The sequence below is a fragment of the Littorina saxatilis genome, linkage group LG9 (assembly GCF_037325665.1).
Source record: "Littorina saxatilis isolate snail1 linkage group LG9, US_GU_Lsax_2.0, whole genome shotgun sequence".
NCBI lineage: Eukaryota > Metazoa > Mollusca > Gastropoda > Littorinimorpha > Littorinidae > Littorina > Littorina saxatilis.
The window spans coordinates 65,347,606-65,365,105 of NC_090253.1; the positions used below are offsets into that span (position 1 = coordinate 65,347,606).

Below are 17,500 nucleotides of genomic sequence, written 5' to 3' on the forward strand. Positions count from 1 at the left end.
CCTGGGGAAAAATATTGTTCAAGACGGTTTGCCTCTTCCTACAGTCTGTGTAAGGTCAAATAAATACAGTTGAATGATTGTTTGAACTATTATGTGCCTTTAGTTTTCAGCTTCCGTCCGCTGCAGGTTGTATTTAACCATCATTTGGACGAATCTTCGTTTGCGAGCCAAGTATCCACCTGCTGTCAAATATTGTAATCCGCACCGAATATGCATACCAGCGCTCATTGGTTAATAACAGGATATTCGATGATTATTTTCCCGTGGGTATCTTCCCTTTGCTGCAAAATATTTACATATGTTTTAGACCAATGAGCGTGTGGCGTCAATCCATATTCCCGTTACTACGTTACTATTTTTAGAATGTCACGATTGCACCCGTAAGTTGTCCTTACTGTAAAAGTGAAAAGGTCGAATCAATTTATAGCCACGCGAAAAATACACTGTCATCTATCTCTATATATTTATAGATATAGATATACATATATATACGGCTTCTCTGTGTGTGTGTGTGTGTTTGTGTGTGTGTGTGGGCAACACCTGTGGATTGTAGAGTTCTGTTTGTGATGTGGTCTAGCGGCTTTTGTCTGTCTGTATCACAAGGCTATAAGCTCTGGCTGGCTCATTCGGGAAGCCCCATCAAAACAGATGAACACCTATAATGCATGCCCACGTGTAATAAAAAGGATTAACCGCCTAAGGGCAGAAGCTGGGAACTACCAATTTCTAGAGCTTAAATGCACCTGTCAATCCGACCTCACCATTGCTCATTTGACTTTGGAGTGTGATTTGAACTCATGCCACTTTCAACCCCTGACTCAGTTTATAAACTCAAATAGAAATATCCTGCCAAATACCTCAAAGGAAAAATTAAGCTATCTTTTAAGTTTTAATAAAGACCTTGGGTGGCAAGGTCCCAAACTTATCGCTGGACTTATGCACACGCACCCACTTGGTCCCTGGATATGAAGAGACATTGCTGCGGCTGACGCCATTGCTTCTCATACAGCTACTATATATTTTTATCAGAACTTTTAAAAATACCATTTTATATCCAAGTATCTCTTAACACCATTTTTAATTAGATGAGCGAGAGTGTGCGGGGGGCGGGAGGGTGGTGAACCACTGTACATAAAGGGAAAGTTTGTGTGCGTGCCTGTGTGTGTTCTTAATCTAAGACAAATGTCGCCAATGTTTTTACAGAGTGACGTTAAATAAACGATTTTATCATCATGTGTTAGTATGTTCAGGCCTTCCTTCGAGAAGCCATAACAGTTATTCTCAATCCCGCTTGAGTGGACTTCGCCTTCAAAGGTGATTGTGGTGTTTTGGTCACTGAATCATTTTCGTGCTGTTCCCATTCCACCTGGGAGGGATTTAAGTTCATTCAAAGGGGGTCGAGTGTGACAGGGAGACTACCGTCGCCCTTCACAGCAGACTCTGCAGAGTTGTTCGCCTTAGAAGTTGTGGGCTTTCCTTGCATGTACCCGTAAGTTGTCCTTACTGTAAAAGTGAAAAGGTCGAATCAATTTATAGCCACGCGAAAAATACACTGTCATCTATCTCTATATATTTATAGATATAGATATACATATATATATACGGCTTCTCTGTGTGTGTGTGTGTGTGTTTGTGTGTGTGTGTGGGCACACCTGTGGATTGTAGAGTTCTGTTTGTGATGGGGTCTAGCGGCTTTTGTCTGTCTGTATGTTCTGGCATTTGAGAAGCCATAACAGATAATATAGGGCTAAGAAATAAGCCCTAAAATTCTCAATCCCGTTTTAAATTACAGGACTTCGCCTTCAAAGGTGATTGTGGTGAACCGCCACGCTGTCTGTCTCTGTCTCGCGTATTCCTCTAGTATATATACAATGTATACATGTAGTCCATTTCAGAACATATTTACCATAAACAAAACCCTCGCTTGCATAATATTGATCGGGAACAAAACAAGATTTTTTCCTTCAAATAACTTGCGTTATTTAACCATTTCACTATTTCACGCTAGCACTCGGACAAGTGTCACACACAAACACCCTGCCATGACTGTTTTTTGAAGAAACCACTTTGACCATTCACCTAAAAATTACATGAAGGAACGTCTGGGAACCTGCTGATTTGAATCAGCAAATTTTCTTGTGCAAACTGTCCTTGGAAACCACAAAACCTGTGATCTGTAAATGCAGAAGGACATGCACTTATGCATTTAGATCCAAAAAGGGATTAACTTGAGACCACACAAACGCACGCACACACACACACACACACACACACACACACACACACACACACACATATACACACACACACACACACACACACACAGAGCTTAAACACACTACTAAAGCAAGCACGAGTAGCCTTCAAATTGTAGTTGACGGCCCCAATGTCAAAGATGATGAAGTCAACTCATCCAATAAGAATGAACGAGCCAACCAAGGCCTGGACACCGCAGCAACTCATCCAATAAGAATGAACGAGCCAACCAAGGCCTGGACATCGCAGCAACTCATCCAATAAGAATGAACGAGCCAACCAAGGCCTGGACACCGCAGCAACTGATACAAACAGATGAGAAGCACAACCTCCGCAGAGACTAGAGCTGGGTGAAGTACACGCTGCTTACCGGCATTGGATACCGACCCACGTGACAAGGACAGGTACACTTAGCTGTCCCACTTGTCCCACAAACACCCCCCGTCTCATTATCACCTGCACCTCGTGGCCCAGGCTGAGCGCTATTAGCACCTGTACTCTTACCTGGCAGTTTTACCTGTACCTGGCACTAGACGGGAGATGAGCCGCTGTGGAGTTAATGAAACGCCTTAAGAAGTTGTTGCTGTCGCCGTTATTCTCTCTCTCTCTCTGCGCACAACTTAGCGCACAACTCACAAGCCGCAGATTATCTCCCATGTCACTTTCGTGGAAAGGAGACGCGTTCTGATCCTTCTATTTCAAGTGTCACAATAAATGCAACTTTCGTCCTCTTCTTCTTCTTCTCTAAACTTACAGCTAAAAGAAGCTCATCAAACCGGTTTCCAATGTACTTTCTTGTATTGAAACATCAGGGGCGGATCAGTTCATTTTATGGGGGGGGGGGGGGGTTCCAAAAGTATATTGTGAAGATATGGGTGTGAAGGGGGTCCGGGGGCATGCCCCCCCGGAAAATTTGGAAAAAAAGGATGCAAAATGGTGCAATCTGGTGCATTCCGAGGATGATCATTACCAGTTTCAGGCAGCCGATTTTGTCACTGATTAAGACCCCAAAAATTGAAACTCAACCCAAAAAAACACACAAAATATTTTTATTTTTTGGCTGGGGGGGATCCGGAAACCCCTGAAACACCCCCCCCTCCCCCCCGTCCGCCCCTGAACATAGATGCAGGTTGACAAAGTAAGTCAAGGGAATAATGCTGTGGATCGATTGTCGGGTAATGGTCAAAGAGTGACCCTCATTAGTAAATCGTATTGTATCTTTCTCCCTAAACGTTTCATTGATAACAGGAATCAAATGAATGGTCAGCGAAAATGACGGGGAAACCAACAACCAAAAACGAGTACAATTTAGATCATTTGCATGTAAAACATTTAATGAGTAATTATGTCCCACTTCGTACCAAGCAAGTCGATTTTTCACCCCTTTCCTCGTTTGATGGAAGGGAAGGAACTTCTGCATTCTACACCTTGTGACGGGACGAGTACGCTCCCTTTACCAGGGGCCTCTCGCTGACTTCACACAAGATGAATGGGGCAGCGAGTGTTGACGCCGTGTGCTTTGCGAGAGCCGAGTATTACGCATACTGCCGGCTGTTTGGCCATTGCAACAAACACACACACACACACACACACACACACACACACACACAAACACACACACTGCGAAATAACTGTTGCCTCTTCACAAACTTGGGGAACATACTCTGATGTGCAGCATATCCTCAATTGCATTGAAAGCACGAAGATTGAAATAACCGGTCTTTTGATGAAATGTTGTAAAACAGTCAATACATAAATGGTACAATTAAGCTTTTTCAGTGAACGTATAATGCACAAAGTAAGTTCACAAAAGAAAAAAAAAATAGAAGCGCAAGAGAAAAGCTATAGCTATAGACATAAAATAGGTGACCCTCCACCACGAAATGAGTCGCATGTCACCTCTGCGCTAGGCTTAATATAAGTCCGGGGAGTGTCTGGTAACAGTGTGAGGGTCACCTTAGTCACAGGCTTATAACTCAAACAGTTTTCGCTCTTTTCTAAAACGGTTTTCACCACTGGATAGAGCATAAAAAACTCTTTAGGAAAAAGTAAAATTATGAAAATCATGCAAAGGTGACATGCGACTCATTCCGTTGTGGAGGGTCACATTAATTAGGATGAAGAAAAACATGTCACAGTAAAAGAGGTAGCAATCACATTACGGGAACAACAGAAACACGCCACCATGTCAATAAATAAAGCATTTATGAAAAACACGCTGGAAACAAATCAAAGACACTGATATGGCAAGAGTGGAGAAAGGGAGACAAGTCTGGCAAGAGTAGAGAAAGGGAGACAAGTCTGGCAAGAGTGGAGAAAGGGAGACAAGTCTGGCAAGAGTAGAGAAAGGGAGACAAGTCTGGCAAGAGTGGAGAAAGGGAGACAAGTCTGGCAAGAGTGGAGAAATACTCCGGTCATATTTAGTTTTAACCTCAACATAATACCTTTTCAATGTTTAATGTAATAATTTAATAGATTGTTATATGTTGTTTACACATATCAGGAATATAGAGTTATATAATGGGGGAAACAAGTACTAAAATTAAATCAAAGAAAATAAAATTTGCATTTTGAAAAATTGTGACCAAATTCGCCGACCATAGCCGACACAAGGCGATCTGACACATCTAGGTCAAGGTTACTGTACCGCCGCGCGCTGGCGCGAAACCGTCGTCGTCTGCTGCTGGTTCATTTTTGCAAAAAAACTGTCTGTTTAAACAACTAACTGAAGCAGAGTTACTGAATGTGTATACTTCTGAGATGGGTATTGATTGTTCATCTTAATGCTATACAAATGGATGACATTAAACTGTAATTTAAGGCTTTTTTCATTATTCCGAAAACAACATTTGTATGGAAGCCGACCTATGGCAAAACTGTATTTCTTCTCAGTTACTAGTTTTCAAAATAAGTAAAGTAATGTTGTATGAGATGGTTTAAACACTTCTTGAATATACTCCTTCACTTGATATAAGTGCTGTTTTGTCTAGATTGAGTACTTGAACAAAGCCGACATTGAGCAGGTCACAGTGCCTGATCTCTTGCAGCTCATTGAAAGCTGACTCGGTTTTGATAAAGACCAGGAATATGGTTCTAAATACACGAAGAATCAATTGGAAGACTACTATGGCGTTAACATTGTTTTTGTCAGAGAAGAAAGGAACGCCGAATGTTTCTTTAAAAAAAAAACAGCCAGCGAAATTCTTCGCCAATTTTACAAACAACCTAAATCCGCAGATCCCGAGACCCAATTATTAAAGGCTGCGGCAAAGCTTATTCGCAATTACCGTAAACTACTTTGTATGCGCCCCCCCCCCTCCCCTCTCTCCTATGCACCAATTTCGAAGATAATCTTATTGCTTTAGTGTCTGTTTAACAAGTTCATAACTTCAAAATATCTTTGACGACGCGGCCCTCTACCCGTTCTTACTCAAGAAATCAAAGAACACGTAAATCAACCTCTTCAGACATCACTTTTCGCCCAAGATGAAGCTTTTGTTTCTTCTTTTACCTCCCAGTCAAAAATGTATAGCGATTCTGTAACAACTCTAGAACCCGTTTTCTGTCCACTCCCCGAAACATTTCTGAGGAAGGACATTTATATTTTTCCTTTTCCTTGTCTACTCCACTGATCGAAACTGGGAGGTGGGCGTTTACTAGGTACTGTACCCTGTGCACAAAATTTGACCAAAAGCAGGGGGTGGGCGATTACTCGATACTGGGTATATACAAGGTAGTTTACGGTACATTAAATCATAGTGTTCCGTCTGAGGAGGAATTCGTGAATATTCTTTCAGACATCAAACATCAGCTACTTGCACACAAAGAGAAGTTGTCAATATGCAGAACCAGTCAACTGTGGCTACAGAACCTTGACATGATGGTAGACATTCTCTGTCAGTCCATCAAAGATGAGAGAACAGGCAACTTTCGTCTGCATGTACGACGCCCTTTCAGTCCTTCAGGCCCTAGAGAACGACAAACACCCACAGCTGGCCAAAGCATTACAGATGGTCAGACAAACCAGAAGAGTTGTCCTCCAGTGGATACCAGCACACTGGGGGATACCAGGAAATGAAAGGGCAGATGAGCTGGCGAAAGAAGGAGCCGTGGAAGACCAACCTGAAAACAGTGTCAGCTTTAGTGAGCAGAAGACAATCATCAAGGCATTGATGAGGCCAAGGACAAACAGAGATGACTACCACACATTCAATGTCCAGAGAGCTGCAAGTCAACCTCATCAGGCTGCGTACTGGCCACAACAGGCTCAATGCTCACATGAACCGAAAGTTCAAGCTGGCGCCATTACCAACCTGTGCCTGCGGTCAAGAAGACCAAACAGCGGAACACATCTTACAGCGATGTCCCTTACTAGATGAGTAACGAAAAGAAGTGTGGCCGTCACCAACTGGCAACTCCCTTGCAGACCAAACTATACGGCAGTCGACAGGAGTTGGAGAAAACGACAACATTTATCACCAGTGCTGGACTGATCGTGTAACCTCTGCGAACGCCAAGAAGAAGAAGAAGTCTGCATGTACAGAGTGTCCTGGAAATGTTGCCACACTTTGCTGCGTCTGGACACACCAACTACTTGAAATGTGCTTGGCAGTATCTTCAGCACATGTCTGAGCTACAAAGAATACAACCTGCTGTATATCAGCAGCTCATGAAAGGCCACCACAACATCCGGTGCAGCGATCGATACTGGGCAGGACTGTCCTCAGACCTCGTTATTGAACAGCTTCTGATGCGCAGCTTAAAGACAAATTGAGGTTTGACGAGGGGAACAGGCATGGGTGAAAGTGAAAGACTGGTGTGAATACTTGGCATGCAGCGTGTGACAGGTGTGCCTTTCATTACAAGTGACCAGCATAAGGATTCAAGCAAGTCAAGACAGAAAAGGGAACACGCGGACATTAAGAAAATTCTGGAGTTTTTCCAGAGGAGGAATTCATTCAGCGGAGACGGAAAACTCTCTTCAGCGGAAAAGTCGCAAACGAATCTGTAAATGTGGACACAGTAAAACTACTGGGACAAATCGTCATTCAAGACATGGTTAGTAGGGTCTTCGCTTGCCGACCGTTCACACTCAAGAAGAGTGATCAGGCTGTCACCCTAGCCTTTGAGTCTGTGGTGTCCTCTCAAGGCGAGGCCATAAATGTTGACACAACAATGTTCCAGCGACTAGTCAGGATCTTAGAGGCCACTCCAGAGCTGCTGCCATCAGCCTTTGAACATGAGCTCTCTAACATTCCAACATCTTTGTTTGAGCCCTTAGATCTGCCACGAGAAGCCAGAAAGCACATTCTGGCTGCCCACATTTGGTTTCTCGCCAAACATGAAGAGGAAAACGTCCACGACGTACACTACGTCATCAACGGCGGTTTTCTTTTGCACCGTTTGGCACGGGGAAGGTGGGTGACATACAACCAGCTGATCGCAAGCTACGTGGACTACGTTGGACGAAGATACCACAAAGCCAGCGTTGGTTTGACGTCGAAACGGTCTTGTCTGCACAGCCCTGTGACGACGAGGAGGACGACGTCGATCAGCTGTGGTGACGTTTTCTACTGAATTGCAAAAAAAGGAATGGCTTAAACCCCTAACAATAACAGTGTAAAGACGAATCGACAAGTGACAGTATTTTGTTATCTTATGTATTGTCGTCATATGAAATAAACAAACTGTCGGGTGTCATACCCTCAGTTTAGTATTTGATCGCCTCTTTCATATTTAGGGGGGTATGAAGCGACTTTGCCTAAAACGATGTTTTCAAAACACTCATTTTCTTGAAGCTGCTCACTCTGCTGTGGGGAAACATATGTAAGTAAGAAAAAATGCCTTGTATTATTTTATATTTTCACACGGTGGCATAGCATGGGCGAATCGGATAATTTTCGTATAAAATGTGACTAGTCTTTTTGGTTTTGCACGGAAACAATCTGACTTTACAAGAGTTGCAGCTAACTATTTCCTACTTTGCCTTTTCCACTATCAAAAACGCCTTTAACTCATTCGAGGCGCGTCGGAACTGGAATTCCGACATCTGTGTTTAGCGTTGGCTGCGTGCCGGCACTTGAGTTCCGACGGATATCACGAATTTTTAACGGTGTAAACGGTCCTGCTGACCAAGGGAAACAACCCCTGCAATGAACTTCTATCTGTCTACAGTGGTACCATTCACTGTAAACAGTTCCTTCCCTTAAATTGTTGGGATTAATAAAAATTTTGTTGACGGTGTGCGACCCACGTGTTTTGACTTTTCCAAGATGGCGGATCGTTCTGCTGAGACGTAGTAACTTGAAAAGAGTGCTAGAACGTGTTATTCAGTACGGTTCTGATCTTGACCTCAGTGATGATGATAGTGGAGATGATATTTTAGATTCTGGTGACGATTTTGTGCCAATGGACGATCATTTGGGTGATGATTCGGGCAATGCAAGTGTCGATCATGACATTGTGTATGATGAACCCATGACGTAGAAAGTTTTTTTGTTTTGCTTCAAATTGGATATTTTGCGTGGATATGAAGACAACAAAAGGTATGTACTTTCAAATGTTTCATATATTTTCTAAAAGAGTAAGTTTCAAACTTTGCAAAAACATAAGGTATGTAAGGTTATCTTGTGTTGTTGATTTTTAATATTTTTTTCAAAATGGCTCTAAATCGCGCGTTGGCAGGGAACACAGGGGAAATTTAGCTGCGCCTCGAATGAGTTAATGTGAAGCTTTATAAGACACCACGGCCTCAGTAACAGCCCACAATTCGTTTTCTGTAGTGCTTGACCATTTTGGAAAAAACATGTACGCACATAATACTAAACATGCAAAAAAATACGATTTTCCCCCACAATATTTTTCTATATTTTGCATATGTGATTCTTGTATGTATATAGCACTCAAAAAACTTTAAATAGCTTGTAAAGGAATTATGTTGATGTTGAGGCAATATTTGTCAAAATATGACCGGAGTAAAAGGGAGACAAGTCTGGCAAGAGTGGAGAAAGGGAGACAAGTCTGGCAAGAGTGGAGAAAGGGAGACAAGTCTGGCAAGAGTGGAGAAAGGGAGACAAGTCTGGCAAGAGTGGAGAAAGGGAGACAAGTCTGGCAGACAATGCTGAAGCTGACACCAAAGGCTGTAGACACAATTTGATGCACAATGTGTTGGACTGAATAAAAAAACGCATTCAAAATTGTAAAACATTGACATGGACAATTCCTAAAAGTCTGATACAATTAATTAAGAGACCACGAACGATATAAAAGTAAATACATGGTGTTTATATTGCAGTAAAAGCTTGGCAAATAGGCTAGTAGGCCCCTATAATTATCAATGTATAATCATTTCACAAATAAAACGTTATAACGTGTGTAAACATATTATGTTGCAGTAGTTTACAGCAAAGACACAGTTCGCAGATAAATGTACTCACACTGCACAGAGAAGATATTTTCATGCATGGTAAAAAAATCAAAAACAAAAACAATGAACATTCTAAGCTTATGCTGTGTAATGTCGAGTCAATCATCAAAGTTAGCTCCATTAACAATCAATCAATCAATCAATATGAGGCTTATATCGCGCGTATTCCGTGGGTACAGTTCTAAGCGCAGGGATTTATTTTTTTATTTAAATTTTATGCACTTTATATCGCGCACATATTCAAGGCGCAGGGATTTATTTATGCCGCGTGAGATGGAATTTTTTTACACAATACATCACGCATTCACATCGGCCAGCAGATCGCAGCTATTTCGGCGCATATGCTACTTTTTCACGGCCTATTATTCCAAGTCACACGGGTATTTTGGTGGACATTTTTATCTATGCCTATACAATTTTGCCAGGAAAGACCCTTTTGTCAATCGTGGGATCTTTAACGTGCACACCCCAATGTAGTGTACACGAAGGGACCTCGGTTTTTCGTCTCATCCGAAAGACTAGCACTTGAACCCACCACCTAGGTTAGGAAAGGGGGGAGAAAATTGCTAACGCCCTGACCCAGGGTCGAACTCGCAACCTCTCGCTTCCGAGCGCAAATGCGTTACCACTCGGCCACCCAGTCGGTACGTGTGTATCAAAATCTCGCAGTAGATGGGGTTTGCTCACATTTTTGACAATTTAGCCTACCGGTAAATATTAAGAACAAGAGCAGGTCTACTTAAAAAAAAAACCGCCAAACAACTCCGAACATCGCTGTACATGAGGTTTGTGGCGTGTCACATCAGTGACTGACACACACAGACCCGTGGCGTGTCACATCAGTGACTGACACACACAGACCCGTGGCGTGTCACATCAGTGACTGACACACACAGACCCGTGGCGTGTCACACCAGTGACTGACACACACAGACCCGTGGCGTGTCACATCAGTGACTGACACACACAGACCCGTGGCGTGTCACACCAGTGACTGACACACACAGACCCGTGGCGTGTCACATCAGTGACTGACACACACAGACCCGTGGCGTGTCACATCAGTGACTGACACACACAGACCCGTGGCGTGTCACATCAGTGACTGACATACACAGACCCGTGGCGTGTCACATCAGTGACTGACACACACAGACCCGTGGCGTGTCACATCAGTGACTGACACACACAGACCCGTGGCGTGTCACATCAGTGACTGACATACACAGACCCGTGGCGTGTCACATCAGTGACTGACACACACAGACCCGTGGCGTGTCACATCAGTGACTGACACACACAGACCCGTGGCGTGTCACATCAGTGACTGACATACACAGACCCGTGGCGTGTCACATCAGTGACTGACACACACAGACCCGTGGCGTGTCACATCAGTGACTGACACACACAGACCCGTGGCGTGTCACATCAGTGACTGACATACACAGACCCGTGGCGTGTCACATCAGTGACTGACACACACAGACCCGTGGCGTGTCACATCAGTGACTGACACACACAGACCCGTGGCGTGTCACATCAGTGACTGACACACACAGACCCGTGGCGTGTCACATCAGTGACTGACACACACAGACCCGTGGCGTGTCACATCAGTGACTGACACACACAGACCCGTGGCGTGTCACATCAGTGACTGACACACACAGACCCGTGGCGTGTCACATCAGTGACTGACATACACAGACCCGTGGCGTGTCACATCAGTGACTGACACACACAGACCCGTGGCGTGTCACATCAGTGACTGACACACACAGACCCGTGGCGTGTCACATCAGTGACTGACACACACAGACCCGTGGCGTGTCACACCAGTGACTGACACACACAGACCCGTGGCGTGTCACACCAGTGACTGACACACACAGACCCGTGGCGAGAACGCAACAACAACAACAAACGCACACAACAACACAAGCAATAATGATAACGCAACGTGAGCGGGATCGAGAGCAGTGAGGTCTTGATAAGGAATGGTAGGCATCAAACTCTTCAGATAAGATATGTACTGGAAACTGACAGATAGCCAGTAACACCAAAACATAAGCCGCATCAATGCAACAACAGTACGAATTAAAGTGAGTGAGATTCTAAGACTGTACACTGTCACCGCATCATGCAGTATCCAATGGAGACCACAGGATGTCATTGTAAACAGGCACATGACGTCACCCTGATCTTTAGCAAAAAACGCTGCGGTTAATATATAAACCTCTCTCTTACACACACTCGCACACACACACACTCATCATTCACACAGCTGATATATACACACCCCCCCCCCCCCCAAACACACACAAACAAACTCATCACTTCATTCAAAAAGCTGATATATATAAAACTCCACCCCCCCCCCCCCCCAAGCACACACAAACAAACTTATCACTTCATTCAAACAGCTGATATATATATAAAACTCCCCCCCCCCCCCCACACACACACATCGATCATTTCATTCAACCCAAAAGAGTAAATGTTAAGGGGCTTATTGTCCGTCAGGTCTTAATTGCCTATATTGGACATGAATTGGTTTATACGATTCGAGTTTTTACGCCCTCACGGCTTTTGATGTATGCGTGTTTAGGTGGTATCAGCCATCTGCACTTATGGTAGAATGACCAAGATCTTTAACGTGCCAGTGTGATGACACGGGGGTGGGAGATGGATACCGTCTCTGGGTCTGCACATATAGTGCTCTACCACCTGAGCTCCCCAGGCCCCCAAAATTCATTCAACCACCCGTGAGTCAGGCTTAAGTAGCAGCACCTCTCTTGTAAAATGACAATGTCTGAGTTATTCCCCTTGCGTTCACATAGAGAAGCACAGCGCAGTGATCAAAGGATCTTGACTTGACTTCACTTACAGAGAACGGCTTGATACGAAGTCACTGTCAGCTAGATCAGGTCACATGACTCGGAACAAATGCGCATGCACTGTCAAGCCTTATAAAATGAAATACACACTTTCTATATCAACAATAGTTACATCCTCTCTCTCTCTCTCTCTCTCTCTCTCTCTCTCTCTCTCTCTCTCTCTCTCTCTCTCTCTATCTCTCTCTCTCTCTCTCACACCCACACACCCACACGCACACACACATGCACACACACACACACACACACACACACACACACACACACACACACACACACACACACACACCGTGTTATCCATGAAGCAAATATGGTAGCCCAGCCTTTTCTCGACAACGGCGTGTGTAGGAACGAGACGTCTCCAGCCGCTGCAAGGGATTAGTGAATCCTGCCACTGGGGCAAGGATCTGTCCGAAGACTGTTGTACCTAACAATTAACAGCGCCACGCGACAGGAGGAAGCTGTTTTATCGTATTACAACATCCATGACGGATAAAGGCATTTCCTCAGGAAACTAAGCACACAATAGTCATTGAGAGAAAAGCTGTGGTACGGCACAGGAACACACAATAGTCATTGAGAGAAAACTGTGGTACGGCACAGGAACACACAATGGCACACGCAAGCTAGTGAATATCATAGCGATTGCAGTTGGTGGAGACGATGGGGACACTTTCTTATCTCTCTTTGCACACAGTCCACGTTGCACAAGTTCAAGATGACTTTAAGCACTTAAGGTAAGAAAGTGTTCCCATGGCAACAACGACAACAACAATTTGAATTTGGGAACTTGTAAAGCGCTTCAAGCTGTAGGGACGCATCACACAAGCGTTCTAATCATTATCATTAAGAGCGAAGAGAACAATGACAGCGAACACACTGTTACTCCGATTAGAGAAGTCTTGATGGCGGCTGCTCCAGGCGTGATTTATACACAGCAACACGTAGGCTGACAGTGTCTGGAGTAAGGCACTCCACGTACAACCCCCCCCCCCCCCCCCCCCCCTCCGTGATAAGATTGACCATCCTCCCTGGTTCTAATCCCATACGGGAAAATCTGAATGTCGTCACGTGTCCCTATGACGTCCATGACGCTACGTGGTGATGGTATCTTCCTATGACGTCAGGCCGCTACGTGCTGATTGTTCCCCCTATGACGTCAGGTCGTGACGTGCTGATGGCGTCCCCATATGACGTCATGCCCCTACGTGTTGTTGGTGTCGGGGGGCCTGTCGTCGTTGCTGGGGATGGTGTCGAAGGCGGTCTCTGCCTCCCCCATGTCCATACTGGCCCCCTTCGCCAGGTGGGGATGCTCCTCAAAACTCCAGGTACCTGGCACACACACCAGCGTAACATTAATGTTTAAGCTATGCACAAAAACTGTTTTCAAATCAGTCACACTACTACTGTAGATTAACCTCTATCCTTTATCCAACGGGACATTACTTTGTATGCAGTGTACAAAAAACGTATTCCAACTCAGCCCGGTGACCCTGATCCGTGACCCGTGACCCTGACCCGTGACTCTGATCCGTGACCCTGACCTTGACTCTAACCTTGACCCGTGACCCGTGACCATGACTCTGACCCGTGACCCTGACCTTTTCCAGCACTCCTCCACCAGCTCGGCCACCACGACCTCATTGGTGTTTACGGCGAGGATCCTGAGGACGAAGATGCCGTCGTTGCGGAGGTACTCCATGACGAACTGCTCCACGGAGCATCCCTTGGGCACGGGGAGGGGCGCCGTGTACACCCCGAGCAGCTTCATGTAGCGCTCAGCGAACCGCAGCGCCGTCCGCGTCTGGAGGATCTGTAATGTGTCATTTGTGCGAGTCAGTCATGTGTCATCATCATGTGAATCAGTCAGATTAGGTAGGATGTGCAACGTGTCATCATTATGTCAATCAGTCAGATTATGTAGGATGTGCAATGTGTCATCATTATGTCAATCAGTCAGATTATGTAGGATGTGCAACGTGTCATCATTATGTCAATCAGTCAGATTATGTAGGATGTGCAATGTGTCATCATTATGTCAATCAGTCAGATTATGTAGGATGTGCAAAGTGTCATCATTATGTGAATCAGTCAGATTATGTAGGATGTACAATGTGTCATCATTATGTCAATCAGTCAGATTATGTAGGATGTGCAATGTGTCATCATTATGTCAATCAGTCAGATTATGTAGGATGTGCAAAGTGTCATCATTATGTGAATCAGTCAGATTATGTAGGATGTGCAATGTGTCATCATTATGTCAATCAGTCAGATTTTGTAGGATGTGCAATGTGTCATCATTATGTCAATCAGTCAGATAATATAGGATGTGCAATGTGTCATCATTATGTCAATCAGTCAGATTATGTAGGATGTGCAATGTGTCATCATTATGTCAATCAGTCAGATTTTGTAGGATGTGCAATGTGTCATCATTATGTCAATCAGTCAGATAATATAGGATGTGCAATGTGTCATCATTATGTCAATCAGTCAGATTATGTAGGATGTGCAATGTGTCATCATTATGTCAATCAGTCAGATTATGTAGGATGTGCAATGTGTCATCATTATGTCAATCAGTCAGATAATATAGGATGTGCAATGTGTCATCATTATGTCAATCAGTCAGATTATGTAGGATGTGCAATGTGTCATCATTATGTCAATCAGTCAGATTATGTAGGATGTGCAACGTGTCATCATTATGTCAATCAGTCAGATTATGTAGGATGTGCAATGTGTCATCATTATGTCAATCAGTCAGATTATGTAGGATGTGCAACGCGGCTCGAATGTCGCCCAGTAAGGCACGAAACGCATGCATTACCCTTGGATCCAAAGACAGTCGAGCAGGAGTGCCGAGTGAATAGCCTTTACATCTTCCTTGCAAACCACAGCTCATTCGAATCCACCCATACCCATATTATTGAACGCATGGGGAACAACTCTAGCTGATTAGAAGGTCATCCGTGCCATCAGAGGTTACCTTCTCATGGTTCAGATGTTTTCTCTCTCGATATTCTGCATACTAAAACTCTCATCACACTGCTGTAATTAAGGCTTAAGACATGGCTACATTCACCCAATGCACACGATTCTTGCAGTACCGTCTTTCCAAAGATTACTGTCAGTTAAACACAGCTGTTAAAAAAACGTTTCCCGGACATTACCCACAAGTTACTGACCTTGAAGCACCAGTTACTGACCTTGAAGCACCAGTGACTGACCTTGAAGCACCAGTTACTGACACTGAAGCACCAGTTATACGTTTCTGACCCTGAAACAGTTATTGACCTTGAAGCACCAGTTACTGACACTGAAGCACCAGTTAAACGTTACTGACCTTGAAACACCAGTTACTGACCTTGAAGCACCAGTTACTGACACTGAAGCACCGGTTATACGTTACTGACCTTGAAACACCAGTTACTGACCTTGAAGCACCCGTTACTGACACTGAAGCACCAGTTATACGTTACTGACCTTGAAACACCAGTTACTGACCTTGAAGCACCCGTTACTGACCTTGAAGCACCAGTTACTGACCTTGAAGCACCAGTGACTGACCTTGAAGCACCAGACGCAGAAGTTGATGCAGGTCATGATGAGGAGCAGCAGCAGCCAGAACCACTCGATCAGGAACAGCTTCTCCAGGAACACGTTGATCGTCAGGATGCACTGCACCCACTTTCCTGCCACACAGACACACACGCATACAGTCCAAGGTAAAGTGTAATCATCTGGTTTGCTACCCCATTAATAGTAGATGAAGGGACATATTAATGGACGAACAGAGGCAAGGAAAGACAGAGGGATGAACGGGTGGACGGAGTACCTGTAGCTCCGTCATGGTTGGTATTAGCATTGATGTCATAGGTCTGGAAGTGACAGAGAGCCACGATGGGGAAGGTTTCTGTGGTGGCCTTGCTGATCTTCTGGTTGTCGTAGGCGTGCAGGGTTTGCGGGCCGAAGTGCCAGAAGTTGAGCTGCAGGAAGGCAGACAGCACCAGGAACTGCAGAATCACGTTGACCAGGTACACCAGCTTGGTCACCAGGTAGAGCGACGACAGGTAGTTCCGGATGTTGTTACCTATACACAGGGTGCAGCAGGACAGTGTCTTTTTCACCTGGAACAAACAACAGACAGGTAGTTCCGGATGTTGTTACCTATACACAGGGTGCAGCACGACAGTGTCTTTTTCACCTGGAACAAACAACAGAAAAGTGGTTACCTGTAATAAACAACAGACAGGTAGAAATGATAACTGTTAAGTCATTTCTGAGAGCGCCACAAATCTAAAGAACTGACCACACCAATTAGAGGGAGGGAGGGGGGTGTGGGGGGCGAGTAGTGCGGGAAATATAATGTCGTTTAACTGTGCCCTCCTGTCTTCCCGGCTGACTCGTTCATCTTACGTATCCACTCTTTGTCAATTGCCTTAGAAGGCTACATAGAACTTGAACCCACACCAGCTGGAAGAGTCTTCCAATGAAATGGCTGACTGACTGACTGACTATGAGGGGTTAACGTCCTCTTAGACCAGTTATCATATATTGGGACAGTTATTGGTAATACGGTGAAAATATGGTGTGATACTTTGACTCAAACAAGCCCGCTGTGGCTGTCTTCTTTGACACACCAGCATTGGGTTTGTCTCGTCAAAGTATCGAAAAACGATCATGATAATCAGAGACGAGAGATGACGAAGTGGGCGCTACACTCACAGTGGGCGCCACAGGCTCCTCGGGGTTGGTTTTTGGATTTAATATGTACTCCTCGAGGAATGGGTGCTTGCGGTGGATGCTCAACCATTGCTCCAGGAAGAGCGCCACCTGGCGGAGCTTCTGCTGCTTCTCCTCTTTCTTGGTGAACAGCACGCTCTGTAGCATCTCTACCATCTTGACGATGTTGCTG

At 44.7% G+C, this 17,500-nt stretch overlaps 1 protein-coding gene across 1 annotated transcript in view; it reads right to left on the bottom strand.

The window, feature by feature from the left end:
* Window positions 1-16,748: 16,748 nt before the first annotated feature.
* Window positions 16,749-17,500, bottom strand: part of LOC138976996 (innexin unc-9-like) — a 45,519-nt gene continuing 44,767 nt past the window's right edge. The window contains exons 5-6 of the mRNA XM_070349887.1: window positions 17,311-17,500; window positions 16,749-16,817 (exon numbers count right to left, since the gene is read on the bottom strand). The exon at window positions 17,311-17,500 is cut by the window's right edge and continues 41 nt beyond it. Of these exons, the coding sequence (XP_070205988.1) occupies window positions 16,749-16,817; window positions 17,311-17,500 (259 nt within the window). The remainder of the gene's footprint in view (window positions 16,818-17,310) is intronic.